This window comes from Lynx canadensis, chromosome F1, assembly GCF_007474595.2.
Source record: "Lynx canadensis isolate LIC74 chromosome F1, mLynCan4.pri.v2, whole genome shotgun sequence".
Lineage (NCBI taxonomy): Eukaryota > Metazoa > Chordata > Mammalia > Carnivora > Felidae > Lynx > Lynx canadensis.
In genome coordinates this window covers 31348970-31376162 of record NC_044319.2, presented here as the reverse complement: position 1 = coordinate 31376162, position 27193 = coordinate 31348970, and the positions used below count along the sequence as shown (strand labels likewise).

General features: G+C 35.3%; 1 protein-coding gene across 3 annotated transcripts in view; it reads right to left on the bottom strand.

Annotated features, from left to right (window-relative positions):
- The window catches only part of LPGAT1 (lysophosphatidylglycerol acyltransferase 1), a 91169-nt gene that overhangs the window by 34164 nt on the left and 29812 nt on the right, over nucleotides 1-27193 (bottom strand). For all 3 annotated transcript variants that reach the window (XR_003965866.1, XM_030302240.1, XM_030302241.1), the window contains 4 exons: nucleotides 24164-24282; nucleotides 19296-19391; nucleotides 17070-17343; nucleotides 12996-13122 (listed from right to left, as the gene is read on the bottom strand). Coding sequence is in view for 2 of the 3 variants with exons in the window: in XM_030302240.1 (XP_030158100.1) it covers nucleotides 12996-13122; nucleotides 17070-17343; nucleotides 19296-19391; nucleotides 24164-24282 (616 nt within the window). In the remaining variant the exon portion in view is untranslated. The remainder of the gene's footprint in view (nucleotides 1-12995; nucleotides 13123-17069; nucleotides 17344-19295; nucleotides 19392-24163; nucleotides 24283-27193) is intronic.

Sequence of the window (27193 nt, the reverse complement as noted above, 5' to 3'; positions counted from 1 at the left end):
GTAAAAGGTAATGAGGCTTGAACTAGTCTGTGGTATTTAGATTAAAAAAAAAAATAGAAACATCGCAGAGGTTTCCTTCATAGGAATTGGTAGCTGAATTTGAGATGCAGAATTAAAAACTAGAAGGGTCAAAGAAATTCGAAATTTTCATTCTGGGTGAGGGCAGAATGATATCAGCATAAATCCCACTTAGACATCCAGGAGAAACAAGTTTGTGTGAAGGAAAGTGAGTTCAGTGTTAGAAATACCAGGCTTGCAGAAACAACAACTTGTTATCCCAGTAGGGAGAGTGAAATGAGGGTCTGGAACTTGGTAGAAGGGCTGAGAACTAGCAGTAAGACTCTAGAGGGGCTGTTTCTATTTACTCTACTATGAACTCAACCTCCACAGACAAAAGAGAGCTAAAAACAGGATCCTGGAGAAGTCTATATTTAAGCAATTTGTCACTGTGTGTGTGTGTGTGTGTGTGTGTGTGTGTGTGTGTGTGTGTGATCCTGCATTAAATGAGTGGTTAGACAAAAAGACCTAGCTAGCCCTGCCATTTCTCAGATTCAACTGACTTCAAGTAACTAAAAGATAGTGATCTTCAGTGAGAGTTATGCTTAACCATTATTCAATCAAAAATTAAATGCTAAGAATTTTTTTTTATTTTGGGAATATAATATTTCTAACAACACTAAATTAACTGTTAGAAAACAAAAATAGTTTCTGAATACCAGTGGCAGTCACTGTGCTTGATCCTGAAGAGACCAAAAAGTGACAAGGAGAGGGCGAACTCCACTGGGCCAGGGAGGTGGGGAGAGGGCTCTTCATTTCCAAAGCTCATCCTAGTTCTCCAAATCACATTATGTCCAGATTCACATACTGAAAATAACTTAGTAAATTAGATTTATAGGTTTTGGTTTTTTATCTCGACTATGTCAACAGTACAAAATTTCTTCCGTGTATAACTTTTTATAAATATTTGCGAAGAAATTAAGTCTATCTTCTAAGTAGAGGATGAAGATTTTATCTCACTTGAAATGATGGTTCACCTCTTTCAAATTTCAACTTCATTACAGAAATACAGAATTCAACCCACAATTCAGTCAAAATTCAATTAAGACCAATGCCTCCGGCATCCTAAATGCTGCCAAATTGTTTTCTTTTCTTAAAGGAAAGGGGGGAGGGGAAACCTGTGGGTACAGAAAAGAATGAACTTGTGGGTGGTGAACATTAATAAAAACAGCCAAGCAGAACTAAAAACTTGAAGATTGAATTTAATGTGTAACTTTCCATTTTCCAACTAGAAGTTCTGAACAGTGACTGAAGACAAAAATGTCCGTGCTTTTCCAGGGAGAGGCTAGGATACAGAGACAAAGCAACAGAAAACAAGAGGTGAGAAGAAAAGCAGACAGGAAGAAGAAGAGAATTATTAGACACAGCAGAAGTAGGGGTGAAATGAACAATAATTCTAAGCAAGGATAGAGAAAACCCTAGCATAAAAAAAAAGTAGAGACAGGGGTGCCTGGGTGGCTCAGTTGGTTAAGCGTCTGACTTCATCTCAGGTTATGATCTCACAGTTTGTGAGTTGGAGCCCCGTGTCAGGCTCTCTGAAGCCTGAAGCCTAGAGCCTGCTTCAGATTCTGTGTCTCCCCCTCTTTCTGCCCCTCCCCAGATCGCACTCTGTCTCTCTGTCAAATATAAATAAACATTAAGAAAAAATGTAAAAAAAAAAAAAAAAGAAAAAGAAAAACTAAAGACAAGACACTATTTCCTTCTGCTAGGAATAAAGAAAGCCTAATTTTAGCTCAAGAGGCACTCTTATCACCTCACTCCCAGATGGGTAATTTGGGGACTGGGGCAGAGGGTGGTAAACCTCTAAGGGTGCATCACTAGTACCTAAGTGTGTACCACTTAGGCGTGAACTACTTTAGACTTACAGTTACTGGGAAAAGGTGACCTGGAATTTGGTCCCCATTTTGTTAAATGACTGATTTTCACCATATTAATTTTATCCTACTTTCTTCCAACTTTTACACCAAAAATATATTATAGAAATTTAAGCCTCTTAAAGTTCACTTTTAAATTACGGATAAAGCACTAGAATATGAAAATCTAGACTATACAATTTGAGTATTTCAATATGACGGATTTAAAGGGGTAAAATCTATTTAGCATCTATTAAATTATATATATATGTTTTAACTTACTTAAATGTTTATTTATTTTTGAGAGAGAGAGGGAGAGACAGAGTGTGAGCGGGGGAAACACAGAAAAAGAGACACAAAAGCCAAAGCAGGGCTCAAACTCATAAACTGTGAGATCATGACCTGAGCCGAAGTCCGATGCTTAACTGACTGAGCCACCCAAGTGCCCCAAATGATATTTATTTTACATGTGAAGTTATTAAATACTTATAACTACCTGATGAAAATGCATTTGTTGAAATTATGCAAAGGACTATTAGACCAAAATCCTAAATTCTACAGGCAATTTCTTTTTTTGATTAGGTTTTAAATTGAAGAATTAATACATTCACATTGTAAAAAAAAACTTCAAATACTATAATGAGAAGAAAGATCCCTCCCCACCAGAGGCGTTGTCTGTCCACAGTTGAATAGCAACTCTATGGTAGGTCACTATATGTGATATAAAACCAATGGTCTCAAACCACTTCATTTGTTGAATAGTCTGTTCATGTTCCTCTGATAAATGATACTTACTAAATCATATAGAAGTTCCAAAATAAGTCTGGATTTTTAAATCTTTCCATTGATCTGGCCCTGCCCTCATAATTACATTAAACCCTGACATCTGGTAGGAAGTATTCCTCTGTTTCTTTCGTCTTTGAACTACCTTAGCTATGTTCCGTTATCTCTGCTCTCTCAAATGAACTTTAGAACAATCTTGTCAAGTTTCCAGAAAAACCCTCTTGTAACTGTAATTATGTTAAATTTATTGATTAATTTGGGAGAACTGACATCTTTGTAATTTTGAGTCTTCCCCTCTATGAGCACAGTCTCTCTTTCCATTTATTCAGGTATTTTATGTTCTTCAATGAAGTTTTATATTTTTTCTTCATGAAAAATAAACATTATATATTTTTTCATTAAGTTTTATTGCTAGGTACTTTATAGTTTTGCCTCTGGGAAGAGTATATTTTTAAAAAATTGTATTTCCTATTTATTGCCAAGATAAGGGATACCAATGATTTTTCTGTAGTGATTTTATATGAAGATTACTGAACTCTATAAATAGATGGTCAACTCAGTCTCTTAGGTTTTCTATGTAGACTTTTGTGATGGTTAACTTTACATGTCAACTTGACCAGGATAAGGAATGCCCAGATAGCTGGTAAACATTATTTCTGGGTGTGTCTAGAAGAGATTAACATTTGAATCAGTAGATTTAGTAAAGAAGATTTGATTGATGCCCCCATCAATGCAGATGGGCATCACACAATCCGTTGAAGGTCTGAATAGAACAAAGTGGAAGAAGGGTGAGTCTGCTCTCTCTGCTTGAGCTTAGCTGTCTTTTCCCGACCTAGAGACATTAGTGGTCCTGCTTTTTGGGCTTTCAGACTCAGATAGGTACTTACACCATCAGCCTCTCCTGCCCTCCCTTTCGCAGACCTCGGGACTCAGACAGAATTTTCCACTTGCTTTGGTGGTTCTTCAGCTTGCAGACAACAGATTATGGGACTGCTCTGCCTCCACAATCATGAAAGCCAATTCCTAAATTGAACCTCATCTTACAGATCACTCTGTATATCCTCTTGGTTCTATTTCCCTGAAGAAACCCTGACTAAAACAACTACCAGTCATCCCAGTGGATGATATATAGTTCATTGCTCAATTAAGTTTAGAACATTTCCAACACCTTTATAGTTTGGGACACAGGGAAAAACGCTTTTTAATGGTTCACGAAATAATATAAGGCTATGAACCTTCATATAAGATCACTAGGAGGGTATTTTAGGCAAAATTGATACTTGTTATGTGTTACATGCCAGAAGAGGCCCCAATTCTAAAATGAAGTTCCTAACATCACGGGGTTAAAGGGATGGAATGAGGAAGTATCATTTTTTCCTGAAAGCATTGGATGTATTTGTTTTGAAGTTTTTTAGCTAATAAAAGCATTCAAAAATCATTTCTGACAATCAGACATTTTATGCATCCTGATGGAAGTAAGTATCACTATTTATGAAGCATTTCTTATCAAGCAAATTCAAACTTCAATCTGATGAAGTTTTAGTCCCTACCCCCCAATTAACAGGAAACAGAAGGGACAGAGAAATACACAGGATACAATCAGCAAAATAAAAATTGTAGCCAGCCTGCAGGGCAAATAATCTGGTACCCTCAAAAATAAACTACAAGGACAAGAAAAAAGAAAGAGAGGGGGAATCAGTAAATAAAAAGAAACATAAGAGATATATTGACCAATTATAATCTAATTGAATCCAAACTGTTTTTAAAAAATCACTTATGAGGGGCGCCTGGGTGGCTCAGTCGGTTGAGCATCCGACTTCAGCTCGGGTCATGATCTCACAGTCTGTGAGTTCGAGCCCCGTGTCGGGCTCTGTGCTGACAGCTCAGAGCCCGGAGCCTGTTTCAGATTCTGTGTCTCCCTCTCTCTCTGACCCTCCCCTGTTCATGCTCTGTCTCTCTCTGTCTCAAAAATAAATAAACGTTAAAATAAATAAATGTATATATATATATATATAATCACTTATGAGATAATTCAGAAAAATTGACAATTGTCTAGATATCTGATGGTATTAAGGAACTGTTATTAACACTTTTAGGTATGATACTATGTAATGTTTTTTTACAAAAGAACTCTTATATTTTAGAGAATATGTAATGAAATATTTACAAATGAAATGATAGGATATTTGAGACTTGCTTCAAAATATTCCAGCGGGTTCTGGGAAATAGCATAGGGAAAACAACATTCCCCATAAGAGTAGGATAGGTACCTGGGCTGAATTTATAGGTTTGATATTTTCCATAAGAAAAGTTTTAGAGAGAAAAACTATTTCTGAAATTATAGCCTCTAAAACTTATAAAAACTTGTGATTTTTAAATTTTGTTGTTTTAGGAAGTAAGGAAAAAAACAGAAAGGAAAACCAGAATCACAAATATATTAGGTTTATGCATAAAATTACCAAAATAATATACTGTTTTTATATGTCGGTAATTTTTCTCATACACTTTTCCCTCATCTCTCTGACAATCACTTTCCCCATTCAGATGTAACTTTAATAATACTCTCCAAGCTAACATCAGAAATAACAGGTTAAAAATATCTACTATAAAAGGAATCTAAAACATGGGGTGGAGGGAGCTATATGTAAGTACTAATATATTCAGCATGGCATTATTAAAAGTCAAGAATAAAATCTGACAAGTCTATGACTAATAGGGAAATGGGTCATTAAATGTATATACTATGTAGGATTTTGGAAAGGCACTAAAAATGTAAAGACTTTATAACAATATTTTAAAATACTTACAAAATTTATAATCTTAACACCTAGTACATAGGAAGTATGGGTACAATGTTCATTAAAATGCTCTATGGGAAAAAGTAGCATACAAATAACTTTTATGCCTATTACAGCCACAGCTACATTAAAAACATACATAAAAACAAATATTAAAGGGAAATATAAAAAGGGAATTTTATGGGAGCATGCTGGAACAGCATCTTCCCTCTGTGAAATATTTCCCATAGTTGCAAACTTTTATTTCTGAAAATAATTTTAATGTTTTACAAAGTACATAACAGAAGGCATCTAACAGCATTAGAGAAATGTACTCCTTTAACCCTCCCAATCTAAAATATTATCATTTCAACATGTCATCAACAAAAATCATTAATGAGATATTTCAGATTCCTTTTTCCTCCTAGTTGTTGAAATTCAGTGTGTATTTTACACTTAAAAAACATCTCAAATCAGACTAGCCACATTTTAGGGGCTCAACAGTCACACGTGGCTAGTGGCTGCTATAACTGGACAGTGCATGTCTAGACAGCATAAACTTTAGCCTTCGTACATTCATAAGTATTGCATTTCTACTGTATGCCAGCATTGCTCTGAGAATTATGAAACAAGACAGATGAAGTATCTGCTCTCACGGGCGTTCAGTTCTAGATGTGACAGACAGACAGCCATGAGCAAACCAGTAAGATTTCTAACAGCGATTGAATGCTTAGATAAAGATGCTAGCTTCACCCTAATCTTTGTTTCATGGCAGTGGATTGTACTATCAGATTGCAGGATTATAACACTTACCTCATACGTATGAAACCTGAGGGCTAAATAATATATAACATTTCAAGTGTATCACATTTGAAAAAGTTAAAGGTGATGACTTTGACATATATACTGGAAGAGGTGATCTCTATACTGCTAATGAGATTGTAATCTGATGTCACCACTTTGAGAGCTATTTGGCTCTACCCAATAAAGGTAAAAATGTGCATACCCTACGATCTGGCACTTCTACCGCTGGGTGGAGACACACCCTACTTTAACTCTCACAAGTACATGCTTAGTGAAAGAGGTATAAAAATGTTCATTCAACATTGTTTATTATAGTAGCAAAAATACTGAAGAAACAAGTATCCAACAGTAGGAGAATGAATAGATGATGTGTGACAATCATATCATGGGAACAGAATAGCGTGTTAACAGTTCAAATAAATGAAAGGGAACCATAAGTGTAAAAACAAAAAGATCTAGGAAATAATACAGAGTGGAAAAAATACATGTTGTAAAATGATAAACTACATATGATTGTATACATTTTTAATAACATACAGAACATTATATGTTATAAATGTCTCTGTGTAATAACATTAGAACAGGAAGGTTACACACAAATTACGGTAGTGGCTTTGATAGTGGGAAAGAAGGGGTATGGAACTGGAAAGGGAAATAATGGCAAGATTTTGTTTTTAAGTAATCTTTACACACAGTGTGGAGCTTGAACTCACAGCCCTGAGATCAAGAGTTGCAGGCTCTACTGACTGAACCAGCCAGGCACCCCTAGTGAACATATTTTCTTAAAAAATATTAATTAGTCAAATAATCATTTTCTGAATGAATTCCCTCCCTCCAAAACCGAAAGTAAGTTCCTGCTCAAAGTCCTTAAATGGATGTCTTCTCCAAAGTAACCAAAATTCCAATCAAATAAGACGTGAAAGCAACACCTTTTAAAATTTTTAAAATAAAAATATAAACTACTTCTGCACAAGAGGATCATTTTCTCTAACTCAATGTCTTATTTTTGGAGTGAAGACATTTATATTAAGGATATAGATTACTTTTGCTTTTATCCTTATAACATTCTATCCCTGTAGTTAAAATCTAATCATGTTTAATTTTCCTATTAAGTTCTTAACGGCAGCACACTGTGCCAATTACTTCTTTAATAGGAATAAGCTGTCTTCCAGTGTGACAGTAATAACATAAAAGGGAAAGTGGGAGGAGAAAATGTTCCCTCAAATGTTTCTCATAATTAAGCCTTAGTTCCTTTTTTAAAACAAGCATTACTTTTGAAAAAGATCAATAATGTGGTTGTATGCATACTAATAAAAAATATTCCCCTGGTTAAATAATACATAATATTGGAAAGTAAAGAATAAGAAAGGACCTCTTTTCTCTTAAAATAATAAGTGGCTTAGATGGGGAAGGAACACTAATTTACTAACACTGGATTTGACAATAATCCATACACATTATATACCTTAATAATGGCACTTTGCATTTGTAAGGTGCTTTATGGTTTTTAAAAAACTTTTTAATCAGTATATCATTTGGTGCTTAAACAATGCAGTCACTGAAGCTGGGGCAACCTCTAGCCAGTAAGGTCCTACGATGGTTTGCCTGAGGAGCTACGTGTGCATTGGGTTTAATTAGCAAAATGGTCTGGGTAATTAGTTACCACTTACTGCAAATTTTCTAAGGAATTAGCTCCAAACATTTGCCTTAAAAGTTTGACTTTTGACAGATAACAACACTATTTGTAAGATGGGATCTAACATATAACCATGTCACAAATTTTTACTTTCTCATTTATGTGGTATTTTAGGAAAGTCTTTTATAACATATAGTAACATACATGTTTAGGGTTTGTCTCTTCCAGAAATCCTAAAAGTTTACATATAAACCCAAGAAGAAGTGAATGGACAATGTAGAAAACTGCTCTTGGGAAAAAAATAGTTTATTTCAGAACATTTAAAATAAGCTATTGCACTCTTATGCTTTTTCCTAAGCATCAATACAGAAACTTAAAACCTAGAAGAACGTTCTGCCGTACATTCTGGTAATCTAGATAGTCTTTTCTTATTTAAATAAAAACTAAATGTTTTCTAAGTATTTGGTTTTACTAATACATTATGACTGGAATCACTCTGAAGGAGAAAATGCCTTTTTAAAAAAAAGTTTTGGGGTGCCTGGGTGGCTCAGTTGGTTAAGCGGCCGACTTCGGCTCAGGTCATGATCTCGCGGTCAGTGAGTTCAAGCCCCGCATCGGGCTCTGTGCTGACCGCTCAGAGCCTGGAGCCTGTTTCAGATTCTGTGTCTCCCTCTCTCTCTGCCCCTCCCCTGCTCATGCTCTGTCTCTCTCTGTCTCAAAAATAAATAAACGTTAAAAAAAAAAGTTTTATTTACTTAAGTAATCTCTAAATCAACGTGGGGCTCAAACTCATGACCCCGAGATGCAGTCAAGTGCCCCTCTGACTGAACGAGCCATGCGACCCCCAAAATGCCTTTTTTTGCTCAGAAATCTCCCTACACCTGTATATTCCAATGAGGTATAGAAGAGGCAACAGAATTTACCTGGAAGCCTTGATAATAATTTCCAAGAAAAGAAATGTATCAAAGAAATAATAAGTGGCCCAACTACTGATTAATGTTAAATAAGTGATGACAATCAATGATGACAAGTAAATTCTGATGGTCAGGAATGTTACAGTGTTCTAAGACTACCCCAGTCACCCAGAGGCACAGATGTATCACACGGGAAAGGACAGTTGCTGTCCTCCATGAAATATACCTAAAATGTGGTAAAAGTACTTCATAAATACAGAAACTTATTACAGACTTAGTGGTTACTGATGGTTAAAGTTTTCCTTAACCTATTTATATTTTCAACTGGTAGTTTCTCTTGGAATTATGTTTCATTTAATTATTACCAACTCCAAATTTGCTTTGATTTGATCTAAAATGGTCTTTTAAGTGGTAGTCGTGTTGTAGGATTTATACATACAGTATTAGGTATTTTCATAACTTTCTACCAGCCGTATTATTTCTTTTAAAATAGAGCAGTTAAAATACACTCAATACTCTAAGTGGCATCTGATAAATGCTGAGCAGAATGGAATAATTATTTTTGACTCTCACATGTATACCCTAGATCACACTGAAAAAAACTAGCAACGGTACCAACTTGCCCAGCTACACCATAATCTCAAGTAATCATTTCAATTAAATTCTCTAAGACTGATGTGGTGCTTTATTAAAAGAAAAAGTCAGCTGGAGGTAGGAAGAAAATAAATACTTTCTAAATGATACGAAACAAAATTGGCTTGTACATATGGCTTAATAGAAAAGTTCTGGAAAAATTATGCTAAATTTCAGGGAAAAAGTACATTCACTAATAATTTTAAAATCTGCCTATACAGTTTCCTGAGCACCTTTTCCATCTCTCAAGGCACCTGTTCCCTGCTTTAAGTAGTCAGCGCTGGTTAGTTTTTCTTGCCAACCACCCCACAGTAAAAGAGAAAGATTTAACCTCAGTTACTTACATTATTCACATTTGTATATACGTGATTTCCAATGTCGCATTTTAAGTCTCTTATTCTAACTGGAAACATCTCATCCTTGTTTAAAACTTTAAAAATATAACCAAACAACTGGAGTGTTGGAACAAAAACCAATCTTTCTGAGAACAGGAAAAAAAATGAGTAAGGAGTACCATGTTTGTTTAAATGTATTTTAATTTCTATGGTGTTATTCCCGCCAGGAAAACTCCATGATAAACAATAAACAGTTTATTTTAGAATTGAGAAAACTGGAGGCGGGGGGGGGACAACTCCCCCCCCAAACCCCAACCAAAACAAAAAACCAATCTTCCTTTCCCTATCTCCCAGGGTGTCCAGATGGCCTCGAACAATACAGGCGGAGACCTAGTCAACCCGTGGGTGATAGAGATTTGTCCCTGGCAGCTGCCACAGACATGGCCCACATCCCTTCTCACAAGCTTCTTGCAAATCTCAAAACTATCCTGATGCCAAGACACCTCACTCTTTCTTGCCCCTTTCACTTCCCCTCTCTTTCCCATCTGAACTTAAGTCCTTCCCTTTTCCTAACACTGGTTAGACAATAAATTTTTTTTATTAAATTTCTGTAAAGAACAGTGTATCTCTCAGGGTGTCTGGGTGGCTCGGTTGGTTAAGCATCTGACTTTGGCTCAGGTCATGATCTCACAGTTCGTGAGTTTTAGCCCCATGTCTGGCTCTGTGCTGACAGTGTGGTCATGTGCAGATAGCTCAAAGCCTGCTCCAGATTTTGTCTCCATTTCTCTCTGCCCCTCCCCAGCTCGCATACTGTCTCTCTCTGTCTCAAATATAAATAAACATAAAAAAAAAAAAAAACCCAACAGTATATCTCTTTACCTGTCACGAGACTCCTAGGGTGTGCGTGTGTGTGTGTGTGTGTGTGTGTGCGTGTGTATAAATAAATAACTGGGCATGATGTGTATTGTAATTACTATTTCAGGATATGGTTCTGTATCATGATTTCATCTCTGCTAATCTAATATTTTAGAATTTTCTTTATTATTTCTATGTCGGTAATAACATTTCTATAGTCAAATATACTTCTGAGAAGCTTCACTTTTATCAACAGAAGTATTTTTCTGTATCAAACTAACCATCCCACCTCTTCTATTTACTATTTGGTTTTGATCTCTAAATCAGGGGTCATTAATCTTTTTTTAAACCCTTAATCTATATTGAGACTAGATTGAAATCTGTGAAGCTTCTCTGCAGAAAACTGCATACATCTAGAACATTTTGTATAGAGAAGGAGTTGAAAAATTCAAAATTCTCTGAGGTCAGATGGTAGCTGCACTTGTGGTGAGGATAATGTAGAGAGAAGCTGGATCACCATGGTATATACTGGAAGCTAATGTAACACTGTATGTCTGTCAAGTATACTCAAAAAATTTTTTTAATTAAAACAACATCTAGGGCGCCTGGGTGACTCAATTGGTTGGGTGTCCGAATTTTGGTTTCAGCTTAGGTCATGAACTCACAGTTCGAGTTTGAGCCCTGCGTCAGGCTCTGTGCTGACAGTGTGGAGCCTGCTTGGAATTCTCTCTCTCCCCCTCTCTCTGCCCCCCCCCCCACCTGATCTAACTGTCTCTCTCTCTCAAAATAAATAAATACAAAAAATTAAAACAACATCTGATTTTGAAGGCAAAAAAGAAAAATTCTCAGGTTCATCCATGAGAACCACAGTTAAGAACTCCTGCTTCAAGTGAATTTAAGGACCTTGCACTTACTTCTGGTAAAATAATTTTGCTAAAAATTGACATTTCTTGAATTTCTAAGATCCCTTATTATTCCATTCATTTTTTAATCCATAAAATAAAATTGTTTTCTACTTATTGGTTAAAAAAGAAAGCAGGGTGAACTATAATAGAATGCCTCTGTAATTAATATTTTCTTCCTTGTCTCAGTTCCTTTTGGGTATGATGTGCTAGGAAGATCTACATATATCTGACTCAAATACAATCTACACATGTCCAGAACATACACCCAACAGTCATGTATTTTTGCTTGGGCATCAGAATTGAGCTTCATTTATAGATTACAATTTAAAAGTTTAGTGAAGGCTAGATAAGCCTCTTCTATATGAAAATAAAACCGTTCCTGGAGAAATTCTTTCAGGGCCTGGCACACTGCCTTATATATAGTAAGTGCTCCATAAGTAAAGTGGACAACACATGTGAAATGTAGTCAGTACAGTTCTCAAGAATTACTTCTTATCTTACACATGAACTTCATAATTTGGCAACGTAAGTCACACAGTGGACTCAACTGTAATTTTATAGTCCTCTCTTACACACCAAAAACGCAAATTGTAACATTTAATTTTAAGTTTTAAAATTTTAGTTTCAAATTATTCCAAATTTGTACTTCTATGTGTAAAACTATGATGGTTTATATATATGAAAACATGTACCTATCTACTTGCAGTGAGTATGTAATTTGAGTAGTTTTCCGCTTGAATTGAGGGCTTTTGTGGCAATTGTGATCTTTCAGTGGACCAACTGCTCAGTTTGTAACTTAGCTGCCATGGGTTGAGTGAGATCTTTGGCCAGGAAATACAGTAAAGATAAATGGCTTATAAAGCGGTCAAATCTATCCAAGCCTCATCAGCATCATGCTTTGATATAAATACCTACACACATTTACATGATACTCTTTTTTAAAAAGCAATCTACTTTTAAAAATCTCAAGAAGCTGCAATATTCAATAAATGTTTTTGCTGTTGTTTATGCAAATGAACATGTTAAAATGTTAAATATTAAAATACTAAAAATTTTAAAGTATAAGTTTCAGCTAAATTCTCAATTTAATCATTTGGAAAATCTTATGTGATTTAATGACTTAAAAACAAATTTCATTTCTATTCATACAAATCTACTTTGCCCAAATGAGTATATATTTATGTTTGATGTTTGCCCTTAATCACCCTTGCTCAGAGTGTCAGGCCATCAAGTAATCATAGTGCCTCTAGAATACCATTTTGAGAGACTTTTATCACTCAGTGAAAATAACTACTTCAAATGATATTTTCATATTAAAAATTCAGCATAAGAATGATTTTGAGCCAACTATTTTCACTATTGATTAAAAATTTAATTTTAAAACACTGCTTGAGATAATACTTTAAGTTGGATATATGCTGAGTACTAACACAAAACTCTTACCTGTAATGTACATGTGTGACTGTTGGTTTCCTGTATCCAAGGATCCAGGTTTGAATATCTATGGGTTCAGCTTTGGGATAAGCTATAGTTGTATCTATTATCCACTGGAGGCCTTTTGACTTGCTCTCTGAGGACAAAGCAAAAAAAAAAAAAAACAAAAAAACAAACAAAAAAAACCACTTAAAATTGGATCAATTTTTACATTATTTACAGCAAATAATATAGTATAAATAAAGCATATTGATGTATCTTTTGCTTTAAGAAAACAGATGAACTTTGGTTGTTACTGTTTTATATGATATAAGGATGTATCATTTAGTGTATCATCTTCATTTAGGATGAAACCAAGCATTTCCTAATATATTATAAAATGGCTGAAATTCAAATAAATTAACAAATAACAGAGCACTATTATTTATTGGACATGCACCATTCAAGCATTCAATACAATTACTATCAAAGTCTAATTTATACTTTATCAGTCATAAGAACTGGCCTATCAAAAAGTTAGAAGCTAAGGTATCACACCACAAAAGTAAAAAAAAAAAAAAAAAAGTAAAAAAAAAAATTAATAAATACTGGAATAAGGTCCCAAATTAAGCATTTTAGTGTCACACGATTGTCAGTTGCTGCTTTTATTCAACACAAACTCCTCCCATTTTAGCAGGAGTTCTATACAAATAAAGCAATAAAACTGTCCACCCTTTGGTAGGTACAACAGGTAACTGCTATTGTGAGAGGCAGTAAGAAAGTTCTGTTCACGTTGGTCCTCTGCATGCTGCTTTTATTCCCAGCATGGAGTTAGAGCAAGAATTGAGAGATGAATCTTCCCAGAGAGTACAGATAGCCAGACTTGTGTGATAGTCTGTCCTTTGTTTGAAGTATTTAAGAGATCTCTAAAAAAATAAAACTTAAACATAAGACTAAATGTGCAGTAATAATTAATGATATTTTACTTGTGTATATCAAATAGCTAAAAGCTGACCTTTGAGTTAAAAAATTTTTTTTGATAATATTCTGAAGGGGAAAAATTCCCATAAAAATAGGTTTAAAAAAAAGAAAAGAAAGAAAAGAAAGGGCGCCTGGGTGGCTCCGTTGGTTGAGAATCCAATTCTTTTTTATAAATTTTTTTTTCGACGTTTTTATTTATTTTTGGGACAGAGAGAGACAGAGCATGAACGGGGGAGGGGCAGAGGGAGAGGGAGACACAGAATCGGAAACAGGCTCCAGGCTCTGAGCCATCAGCCCAGAGCCCGACGTGGGGCTCGAACTCACGGACCGCGAGATCGTGACCTGGCTGAAGTCGGACGCTTAACCGACTGCGCCACCCAGGTGCCCCGAGAATCCAATTCTTGATTTCAGGTCAGGTTATAATCTCATGGTCATGAGATCAAGGCCCACGTTGGGCTCCACTCTGAGCATGGGGCCTGACTGAGATTCTCTCTCTCCCTCTCTTTTCTGCCCCTTCTGTGCTCATGCTCTCCCTCCCTCTTTTTCAAAAAATAAACTATCAAAAAAAGGGTTTAAACAAAAATTAGGTAAAATAATAATAATGTTTAAGTAACCTATTGGTAAAGGAACAGAGTATTTATGTAAGGAAACACATTTTAACAAGTTACCAATGATTGTACATGCTGAAATGATTAGGAGTAAAGTATATACTGATGTCTGTAACTTACTTTGAGTGCATTAAAAAAAAGAAGATGGACTAATGGATGGATAGAAAGGTAGAAAAAGACAGGATAAAGTAAATATAGCAAAATGTTAATTATAGAATCTATTTGGCCAGCTAGTGGTATACGTGCTGCCGAAGCAAGCACTCAGCTAGTGGATATTAACTACAACATTCAGCTTTTATGGATGCTTAAAAAGTTTTATAACAAAATGGTTGGGAAAATCATCAGAGTTCAGTTTAATATATATTAAATCACACAAGAAACAAAAAAATACTAATCCTTAATCAGACACAACTTAATTTTGATATGTGTATGGATCACATATTAAAACAGATACAAAGGCCTGTTTTGTGTTTATATGGAACAAAACACTAAAGAGTGAATATGAATACTAAAGAAAATAAGACACAAAATACCAAAACATAGAGAAGAAAATGGTAAAATACAAGTAAAACTAGTTTTAGGGTATATAACTTTCTAGAATTTCTTATTTTTCCTAAACATCTAGAATAAAAATTTTAACTAAGGTAAGATAAATTATAAACTACTTTGCTTTGGTTATACAAAGAAATTGTTTCTCTCCAAAAGAAAGAAAAATGTCTTCACTATTGTGTGATCAATATGACAATTGCCCCTACCTTTGAGATCTAGACACCACAGGGTATTATTGACTGGAGAAAACTACAGCAGTCTTTATTAGTGCAACTAATTCTATTTGGAAGACCTTTGCCTTCAAGCCTTGGCTTGGCTGACATTGCCACAGTGGCTGTCTGAAGCTATTCTGAACTTTCCTTTTCTATTAAAAGATTATTTCAATTTGTCTTTTTAATAGATGATGAAAGATTAAGAGAGCTGACTGCCAAGCAGCTGCTTAAAAAAACACATGAATGGAAAACTCAGTGCAATCTTACAGGCATTATCTCTATGTCTGGTCCTAACCCTCATTTAAAAACACATATTTCTGAGGGTCAATCATTTCTATTTTTATTTTATCTGAAGAATATATTTTTTAAACAGTAAAACACTACTGAGGAAACAGGCCTGGTGAGTTTCTTTCAGTTTTTTAATTTATCATTTGTCACCAAATTTCACAGTATCTCAGATAAACTTGTTCAAAACAGTCTTCGTGTTACTGGCACAAATACCTTCTGCAAACCTTCACAATGCACCAGGCTATCTCCAAGACAGTTGCATCTTTGAGTATGGTTTGCATTTTCCTGGCCATAAAAGTAATACATACTCATTATAAAAAAAATTCAGGGGGTGCCTGGGTGGCTCAGTCGGGTGAGCGTCAGACTTCGGCTCAGATCATGATCTCAGGGTTCCTGAGTTGGACTCTCCACCATCAGCACGGAACCAGCTTCAGATCCTCTGTCCCACTCTCTCTCTGCCCCTCCCCTGCTCTCTCTGTCTCTCTCTCAAAAATAAATAAACCTTAAAATTTTAATTTCAGAAAAGTATTAAGAAATGGGGGAAAATCATCCATAAAGTTATAGCTCTGAGAAGCAATCACTGATAACATCTGGAATCTCTCCTTGAGCTCATCTCCTACATTTGACACATTTGAGCTCATAACAGTTTCACTAGAGTTGTATGTCCCTCGCACTCCATTAACATGATACAGCATGAGCCTTTTCCAAAGCCATAAAACCCCTCTGTATACATCATTTGTAATGGCCGTGTGGTTATATTGTGTTGGTTGGATATTTGATATTACTTCTCTGTTCTCCCCTCTATTTCCAATTTTTTGCTATTAAAAATAATGCTGAGAAAAAATTAAAAATTAAAAATAAATATATAAAAATAATGCTGGGATAAACCCTTTTGCCGGTATTTCAGATTATTTCCTTTTGATAAGTATTATTTGTAGTGGAATGATGGGAGTCATTTGAAGGCTCTTCATAAACATTGTGAAACTGCATTAAGTTCATACTCTTAAAAACAAACCCTCAAAACTTTCTACATTTGATAAATGAACGAAATATACATTATTACTATTTCCATTTGTGTATCTATCATTAGGTTTTCAAATCAGTCATTTCTATTCCTGTACCTTTGCCCTAGCAATTCCATTCTAGGAATCTATACTACAGACTTCCACAAATATGTAAAGATATTTATATGAATGTTTACTGCAGAAGTGGGAATGACTAGAAGCATGGGTAAGCAGTGTAAGGAAAGACACCTTTGACTTTATGCATTTCTGGGTTATGTGAATAAATGATTATAAGCATGAACTCTGTAAATAGAAACATTAAAACATTAAATTTTCATCTTCTCCTTGAGTATTATTTCTATTTGATAAAAATTATAAAAAAGAACAATAATGTTATCTTCTGGAACTCCAGATAATCCCTGAGTTCCAACAAAAGAAAAAAAATGCTAAAAACCATCATACCTAATTCTTTAGCATCTCCTTCTGATGGACTTCCATTTTCCTGTCGTGCTACAAGTGCACTCAAAATAATGTTTGTTGCCCCGATCCTTGGCAGAGTGACATGTGTAAGAAATGGCAAGTTATTTTTCTTGGCAAATGCTTGACTTGTTTCTCGCCTCTTCCTGAGGAAGCCCCCTTCTGGAAACAAAACAATCCACTTTCGATCTCTGCTCCTATAGTTATTTTCTAGGTGCTTTTTGAGAAGAAGCAGCTGCTGGTCACGATGTGATTTTCCCTATGAAGGCAGATACATATAGAATAAGTAGATACACACTGGAAATTAAGATGCCATAAAATTAAATAGAAACAACAGTTTCTAAAGTATAGTGATGTCCCCCTCCTTCCCTCCCCTTCTGACCACAGTGGTAAAATCAAGTGATTAGCGCTTATATTACGTTAGCACTCCAAAAGAAAAACACTGCTCTACTTGCTCCTGAGAGTTCACTCATTCATCAGATCAGTGACTATTTACAGAGCCCCTACTGCTCAGCAGGCACTGTACTGTCCCACACACTGGAGATAGAGAGGTAATGAGAGACCCTCACGGAACTGACTCAAATGGAAATGACAGAGAACTACAAAGTGTAAACTCAGTTGGTGATGTGTTAGGAATAAAAAGAGTAAGAGGATAGAGAAGGTCGACAAGGTCAGGGTCAGCAGCCCCAAGGAGGCGAAACTGGAGCAAGGAGCTAGAGATGTGAGGGTCCCAGTCAAGTGGAGAGGAGAGGCAGAGTCTTCTAGGTGACAAGAGCAAACAGGACAAAGGCCCTGAGATGGGAAGGAGCTCTGCATGTTCAAAGAACAGTTCCAAGGCCAGTGTGGCTGATGGGTGAAGAGTGAGGAAGACAGAGGTAGGAGGGAAAATTGCAGAAAGGCTCCAGCGTGTGCTTTTATTCATCTCTCTGCTCAGAAGCACCAAGAGTGTTTCCAAAAGAAACCAGATAATTGCACAGCATATGAAAAACAAAAATGTTCTGCACATAAAATTGTCTGGAGTAAAGTATATGTGTTTTCTCACACCTACATTCATTCACAGAGCTTAGAAGTTTTTCTACATACTTCCAGCTTTGTGGTTTCCAGAAGGTTTCCAGAATTTGTGGTTCTCATATGAGGCTTAATCAGATTCATCAGTTATTCATTAAGTAATTATTATGTGCAAGGCTGAAGCTGCTAAATATATAAATACCAGAACAGTGAAGCATTACCATACATAAAAACTCCTGCATATCGTATTTCAGTTTTTGAGAAAATAAAGCGTGTGATCCTTAGCACACAGGGAGATACTATCATGTAGTGCTGACTGGATAAGAAGGTAGGATTCTTTCTCATACAGTGAACTATCCCTAATACTTCAGACCCACTCTCAATCTACCTTTCTCTAACAAACCCATATACATTCTTTACATTTGTGCCAAATATCATCTTCTACTCTACAGTTTTTCTGGATTCAAAAAAATAAATAAATAAATATTTTCCGTATTCATAAAAAGCTGATGGATTCACTTTTCCTACTACGAGTCACCAAAATATATATATTTATCTACCTATTTATCTACCTATTTATCTATCTATCTATCTATCTATCTATCTATCTATCTATCTATCTACCTACCTGTCTACCTACCTACCTACCTACCCTACCTACCTACTGGTAATTTAGATACCTTCTATATCATAGAACAATGACTTGTAAATAAAAGTAATAGTGAAAATACAGATGACGATAGGGGTAATTGTGATGAAAATGACAACGAAGGGGGCAGGCACTGTTCTGAGTGTATACTTAATTTAACCCCCACACCCATCCAGTGAGGGGAGTACCTATTATTCTCATCTGAAAAATGAGGAAACTGGAAATTTAAATAAGTTGCCTGATTCACATGGCTAAGAAGCAGAAGAGCTGGGAATGTGGCGGGTGCTTGATAAATCGTTACTAAGCATTGCACTGTTTAGATAGGAGGAGGAGGATAGAGATTAAAGTATTTGCAATGTCACCATTTCACTGCTTGAGCATACTCAAATTCAGATTGAAATAAATGTTTCAGAGAACAAAGATTCGGAGGAAGAGCTCCCTAAGATAGTGTAACTGGCTCTATCTATTATAATTGGTCTTGTTATTCCCATGTTTATAATAAATTGTCAGTTTAATCAGGTTATCACTGTTAAAAAAGAATACTCATTACTTACCTGTCTTATAAAGAAGTCTCCATGAATCAGAGAAACAATTCCAAAGTTTGTATACTTAAAAATATGGTCCATCAACCACATCATTTGAGCAACAACCTAAAATATATAAAAGCAAGAAATAATTATACGTTAAACAGAAGCAACCTGCTATAGTCTAGCCAGGTCTCTAATTTTTAAATATAATTATCCAACCACACTCTTAATTAACCTAAATATCTTAAATCTAGCGTTTATTTCTACAATTAAAGCACAAAGTCTCTATGAACAATTACTGGTATTGATTCCAAGTCCTGAAATCCCAAGTATGTTATTGTGCAACAAATAATTTTTTTTTCTTTTCTATTATTATTATTATTATTATTATTATTAACGTTTATTTATTTTTGATAGAACACAAGCAGGGGAGGAGAAGAGAGAGAGGGAGACACAGAATCTGAAGCAGGCTTTAGGCTCTGAGCTGTCAGCACAGAGCCCAACACGGAGCTCAAACCCACAGACCATGAGATCATGACCAAAGCTGAAGACAGTCGTCCAACTGACTGAGCCACCCAGGAATTCCTGAATTAACTTCTTAAATTTGGACTTAACCATTCCAAATTTGCTCTCCCTAAGCAAAGTCTCTGGTAATTCTTATAGAACTTGTAAAATTATTTGGAAACAATAAAATGGCTAATGTTACCAAATGAGGGCAGTAAGTTTAATAAGCACTAAAGCTTTATAAAATGGGACTTTAGTATGGAAACCAATTTTACAATAAATTTCTATTAAAAAAATAATAAAATAAAATAAAATGGGGCTTTAATAGCTAAAATATTAAAAGTTATAAATTATAAATATATAAATGTATTTTACATATAAATGTAAAATTATAAAATTTTATAAAAGTACAAAAATGTCCAAAATACACGAACATTTAAAATTTCATTTAATAGAATGATTTAACATTCTATTACATTAAGAAGAATATTTGTTACTTTATGCAAGGCTATCTTCTTCCCCAGCAAAAACATATTTACAGAACTGGGGCCCCTGGGTGGCTCAGTCATTTGAACATCCTAATCTTGTTTTCGGCACAGGTCAAGACCTTGTAGTTCGTGGGCTCAAGCCCTGTGTGGGGTTCCACACAGTGGAGCCTGCTTGGGATTCTCTCTCTCTCTGCCCCTTCCCCATGCTCACTTGCTTTCTCTCTCTCTCTCTCTCTCTCTCTCTTAAAATAAATGAATAAATTAAAAAAATTTACAGCACCTCAGTTCTTAAACACAGAAATAGTATCCCTTGCCGATAAGAATTAATATTCATATTAAGAGCGTAAGACTTTATTTCAAACAAATTTCAAAATTATAAGTAACTATAAACAGGGGTCTAATTAATAAACTGGTTAATTGTTCTTCCCTGCTGAGGAAATAGCATTCCTGGTTATAATCCTTAAAGGAATTAATTAAAAGCTACAACCTCAATCAAGAGTGCAACAGAGCTCTACTTTGGTTTCTATGGGAATAACATATGTAAACTTCACCTCTAAACACCAAATTATATGAACTTAAATATTAGGAAAAAAATAAGCATCAATACCATTGCTGCTTTTACAAAAACACTAAAAAAGCTGACAAAGAATGTAACATTAAAGCTTCCAGCATAATTTTTCAGCATCACTAAATAGGTCAGTTACACAACTCATACTTCATTCACATTACTATGTTAAATCACTTTACAAAATAAAGATACATGCCCAGTGAAGTACTGATTCCCCAAGTCAACTAATACAGAATAAAATGATCACCAACATCTCACTTTTCAGTCTTGTTTTGTAATGATGACTACTTGTTTAAATTAACTGAAATCTGAACTAAATGGAATCTGTTGAAAAGTGCCCCAAGGAACAAAACAGAAAGCAAGTGACTTCAACCTATAAAATACTTGAGCTTTATACACAGTATGAAGTTTAGTGGCAATTTATTAATTTCTGGGTTTAAAATACCAACACTAAAGGAACAAGCTTTACTTGTTCTAGCTTTAATGTATTTAATGTATATAACTTAACCTTGTACTTACAGTGGATTTGCCTCTTCAGTTAGAAGGTCACCTAAAACAAATCAGTTCAATAAGATAGCCAAGCTATCTTCTAAGATTTGTATGGATAATTCTGTCCTAACTTATTTTATTTATTTTTTAAAGTTTATTTATTTGAGAGAGAGAGAGTGCATGCACACACAAGTGGGGGAGGGGCAGAGAGAGAATCCCAAGCAGGTTCCGCAGCATCAGCGCAGAGCCTGACGCAGGGCTTGAACTCACTAACCGTGAGATCATGACCTGAGCCAAAATCAAGACTCAGACTCCCAACCAACTGAGCCACCCGGGTGCCCCAAGTCCTAACTTATTTTAGGGGAAATGTTACAAGTCAGTAAATGTTTATTACATGTCTAATAAAGTTCTTTTGACAAATAAAAAAAGTTTTTAGTTTTATCATCAATTGCCATAAAAGAACATGCCTCAAGTCACAGATACTTATTTAAAAGGTACCAGCACATTTAGAAAATACAATTAATCCTTTGTTTCATATTCCTCAAAAGAAGCTCAGTAAATACCAGCTGCCTGAAGCAACTCTTGTCAACGTTTCATAGGCCTGTCACTGAGAAATTTCTTAGGTATCTTCAAGAAACAAAATTGGCCCATATCAATTATTCTTTATCTGGAAGCACAGATTTTCTACATATCAAAAGATCTAGAGAGGCTTACATGAAGGACTCCGTTCTTTATATCCTTCTGAAATTATAGTAAAGTCAATGGTTCTCCCTTTTAGAAATTTCTAAGGCCAATTTTGGCTGTCACATTGACTAGCACATGCTACCGGCACTTAGTGGGTGGTAGCCAGGTATGGAAAACATCCAGCAATAGCCAGGACAGTTCAGAACACAACACAACAGTCCTACCAAAATGCCAACAGGACTCCCGCTGAGTAACACTAATGGGTGTTACAAGAAGATTCCTGAATTCTAAAAGCTGTTTACACTCACATCACAATTAAACTAATATTTTTTAAAATTGGGCCACAATTTAGCATTAGCCTTCTTTCTTTGAATATACCCACGGAATATTCAATAAGTCAAGCAAACATTCTTACTGGTAAATGAAAATTAATATTGCCTTATACTTGATAGGCGCAGGAGGGAGAAATTATAATGCTTCCAGCTTTATATTTCTCTATTACCCTTTATGAAAGAAGATAAAAATAAATTCCTCAAGATTGTACTAATATCTACTCACTAATATCAGATCATAATCTGGACAGAAAAATGAATCTAAGACAAACTAACAGAAATCTTTTTATAAAAGGAAACAAACAAACCAAATTTTCTTTTGTTCACACAATTGGTGAATTTCAGGTTATCTAATATTCTAGTTAATACAGTTATCATCCATGCCAAACTGGGGTTAGAGCACTAAAGTTAGGCGTATTTATACTGACCACTGTAATCATTCTTTGAAATTCAAAAACCAATCAAGGACACTGTAAGCCTTCAGAATAATCACTGTGAGTGTAATGATCCTATCAATAAGATTAAAAATGTCTGTTAATTGGGGATTCTCTTTCATACAAGACCAAATAATCTAGTTTTTACAAAATTTTAATATCACAAGTAATATTATTATAAATGCAAATATATTTATACAGCGACATTCTTTTAACAGTTCAAGAAAGGATTGAATTTATTCCACATTCGAGATTATGCTTCTGCTTTTCAGATAAACAAGAAAAGATTCTGCAGTAATCAAACATATTTTCCTTTATTCTCACCTCATTTTATGACCCCTCCTTGACCTACTGAGTCAAAATCTCTAGGACCTAAACACCCAGGCTTATCCTTGCCTTGGTGTTCTGGCCAAGAGTATTTCACTAAGGAAGAAGGCCCCTGCTTCACCACTCTAACTAGGCCACGCTTATGTCCTTGCCCCTCTACAAAGTCTTCTATACCTATCATGGGGAGCACCCTCTCTACTGAATACTCTTCACTTCGCTACGCTTTCCTCTGCTGGACTGTTCGCTCCTTTACGAGGATAGTGTCTTACAGGATGGTGTTCTATCCTTGCAGTCACTGATTATGAATATGAAGCACTTAATAAACTTCTTTGATTTGTTTCTTTACTATTAGGATAAATATTAACTCCATTAATTTATACACTTTCCATTTATTTGGTTTTCTAGTAACACAACCTCTTCAACTTCTAAGGTGATAGATAATTCTTTTAATGCTAAAGACTGAATTTATTTTAAACCCACCCAGTTGATGGATATATTTTATCTTGACTTATTAATATAAGTCACGTAAAACCAACAGTTCACACACAGCCTAGTAACACTTAATGAAATGGGTGTAGTATCTTTCTGTTCAATTTCCTTTGTAAAGGAAATCCAAAATATTTACCTTTTTTCCTTCTGGCTAAAGATCCCCGAGATCATCTAATTCACTGACCTCTCTCTTAAACACTACTGCTTTTTGTGTATTTCTCAAACCAGTGATCCACCACTTCACCTCAAGACAGTCCCCGATTTGAACCATATTAACTCTGCTTTTACTTCAATTATTTTTTTAAAAAAACAGCTCATTCACATTATTTTCCAGCTACTTTTTTGAAAGTCTCCAAATTCCTGTCCTGGAGTTCGAATAATATTTTGAATTATAGATTAGAATTCTAATTATAGTCAGAATTACTTAGAATTGTATATATTTTTCTTTTTAAAATTTTCTCAATTTTCAGAAAAAGTATACATATTAAAGTTTATGTTCCAAACCCCAGTAAGATACTTGAATTGATTCTTTGTTAACCTCCCCCTTCTCCCGTCCACCTCTGCGTTCAGGATGGCTTACCAGTCCTTTGTCTTGGAGGCACATCATCAGAGTGCATACATCTCCTGTTGCCTGATGATTCACCAACATTACTGCTTCATCTTTGGAAACCGCTTTAATATCATCCCCCCATTCCATCACTGTAAGAATAAAAAAGCTGTCACTTTAAAGGTTTTACATTACTAGAAACCTTATATTAGAACAACTGGTATACATCAATGATGACACATCACCTCGCTAAAACTTCTTAAAGTCTGAGCTAAGTTTATTTCCTATAAATATCAGGATGTTGATATATTGATGTAACATTTTATAGAGCACCAAAATACCCATTAAGATGTAAAATGGTCATCCTTTGATATGTAAGTTCTACTTCTTAGAATTTATCCTGCAGAAACATTTGTCCAAATAGGTAAAGATACATGCATAAGGGATACTTATTGGAACTCCAATGTTTACCAACAGGGGAACAGATAACAAAATTATGATATAATAGAAGAGTATAAGTCCACTTAAAGACCAGAATGTATCTCTATGCACTAACCCAGAAAGGACCTGTTATCAAGTAAAGCAAATCACAAAACAGTATATATAGCATGATTCCACCTTTTTAAAGAAGGAATAAAATTTAAATATTATTTTATACGTTGAAAAAAGTCTGAGGGAATGAATTCCAAACCACTGATGTTGATCATGATTGGGAGAAGGTCTCCAGAACCCTTCAAATATACTGCATAATAAAGTGTATTTCTACTTTATAATAAAATGTGAAAACATCACAAATATATGCAAATAGTTTCATTTGAATATAAGAAAACTAATGTTTAAAATCTCCAGATGAAAAGTCATTGTACTAAAACCTATACATACACTCTGAGGAAAACAGTGGTATCTCCATGCAGGAAACTCCTTTAATATGCCTCATTTTACAGTAAATTTACTTCAGAGAAATAATATAATTGAGCATCAGTTTCACATATCAGGATTCTACGAGACAAAGCTTCTAGGGCTCCTCAAACGTCTGACATGAATTATGAGAGGCTGGTTACACATTAGTACTCACTAACCTCACACACTGCTAAAAGTAAAGAACTCAAGCCACCCGTGTGTAATAATTCTGGATGAACTAGGCTTGAGGAGATGTGGAGCCCACTGGCTCTGCCTCTCCCAGCCTTCTTCCTTCTCCAGTCACCCTTCATTGTCACCCCAACATAGTAGAGCTCCTCATAAGAGTTCGTCTGAGGGGCACATGGGTGGCTTGGTTGGCTAAGTGGCCAACTCTTGATTTTGGCTCAGATCCTAGGATCGTGGGATCGAGGCCTGCATCGACAGCACAGCACACAGCCTGCTTGGGATTCTCTGTCTCTCTCTGTCTCTCTCTGACTCTTGTCTCTCTGCCCCTCTGCCGCTCATTCTCTCTCTCACACAAAATAAAAAAAATTTTTAAAAAGAATGCATTTCAGAAAAGCAGTCTGTTGATTTTCCTTTCTGTTAAAACCCATCTATTCATTGATTTTAAAGACCTTCGAATTTTGTATTAAGGAAATTTTCAGCCGAGCTAAACATATAGTATTAAGTTGTAGGACCTCCTTGCAAAGTGAGGTATTCTAATCATTCTATCAGATTCAAATCTATTTTATTACCAACACTCAAATAGCCTATATACTATGTGGGAAAATTTTTTATTTAAAATTTTTTAAGTGAATGCAGGATAAAACTACACTAAAGTACATCAAATAATCCTTAAAGAATAGAGACAGAATACTGGGAGAGAGCCCAGCCCCTTGAAAAATGCAGTAGCACCAACTTTCTTACCGAGCGGCCTTTCCTTTCCCAAGTTCCCAATTCAGCTCAGCTGACATGCTAACTACTGAAACACATTTAAACAGCTGCTCTATCGTACATTGCTGTGGGGAGTCTGAATTGGTACAACAGTTTGGGAAGTCAATTTGGCAATATATATCAAAACTGAGAAATGCAAAAATCTTTTTACCCAGAAATTCTACTTCTAGGAATTCATCTTGCAGATATACTTATTTATGTGCAGAATGACACATATGCAAAGCTAGTTACTGCAGCCTTGTTTGTAAGAGCAAAGAGGATAACAATTCAAAAGAGAGACTAACTCAAATTCATAGAAATTGAAAAAAATGATGGTTTCCAGGAGGGGGAAATGGAATGGTGTTGTTCAATAGTAGAGTTTCAGTTTTGCAAGATAAAAAAGTTCTGGAGATTGACTACACAATAATGTGAATATACTTAACAATGCCAAAGTATATACTTAAAAATGGTTAAGATGGTAAATTTCATGTTCTGTATCTTTCACAATTAAAATTAAAAAGGGAGCGTAAATTATTATATATCTATGCAAAGGAATATTATGAATCATAGCATCTGTATACCAATATGAAATGATATACTAAAAGTAATAACAACGAAATTCAGACCAGTGTGTCAAGGATGCCACCAGTTGGGTTTTAAAAAGGATAGAGGGAAATATGTTTGCTAAATAAAAATTGATTCTATCATGCCTTTGCTGACAACCCTTCAACATAGACAGAGACAGACAGAGAGACAGACAGGCACACACACACAAACACACCCCCCATTCTTTCATTAATGCATTATTCATTCAATAAATCAGCACCAGGAGCTGTTAGATGTCGTGGGTATAAAAATAAAAAGAATAAAAGTATTATTCTTTTTTTAAATTTTTTAAAATGTTTTTTAATTTATTTTGGAGATAGAGACAGAGACAGAGACAGAGAGAGAGAGAGACCATGAGCAGGGGAGGGGCAGAGAGAGAGGGAGACACAGAATCTGAAGCAGGCTTTAGGCTCTGAGCTGTCAGCACAGAGCCTGATGCAGGGCTCGAACTCCTGGACTGTGAGATCATGACCCTCTGAGCTGACAAACTCATGTACTGTGAGATCATGACCTCCTGAGCTGAAGTCAGATGCCTCACTGACTGAGCCGCCCAGGCACCCCCAAATTATTATTCTAATAGCAGTTAAAGCGTTCAAAAAAAAAGTCTAGCTTGGTTCTATAAAT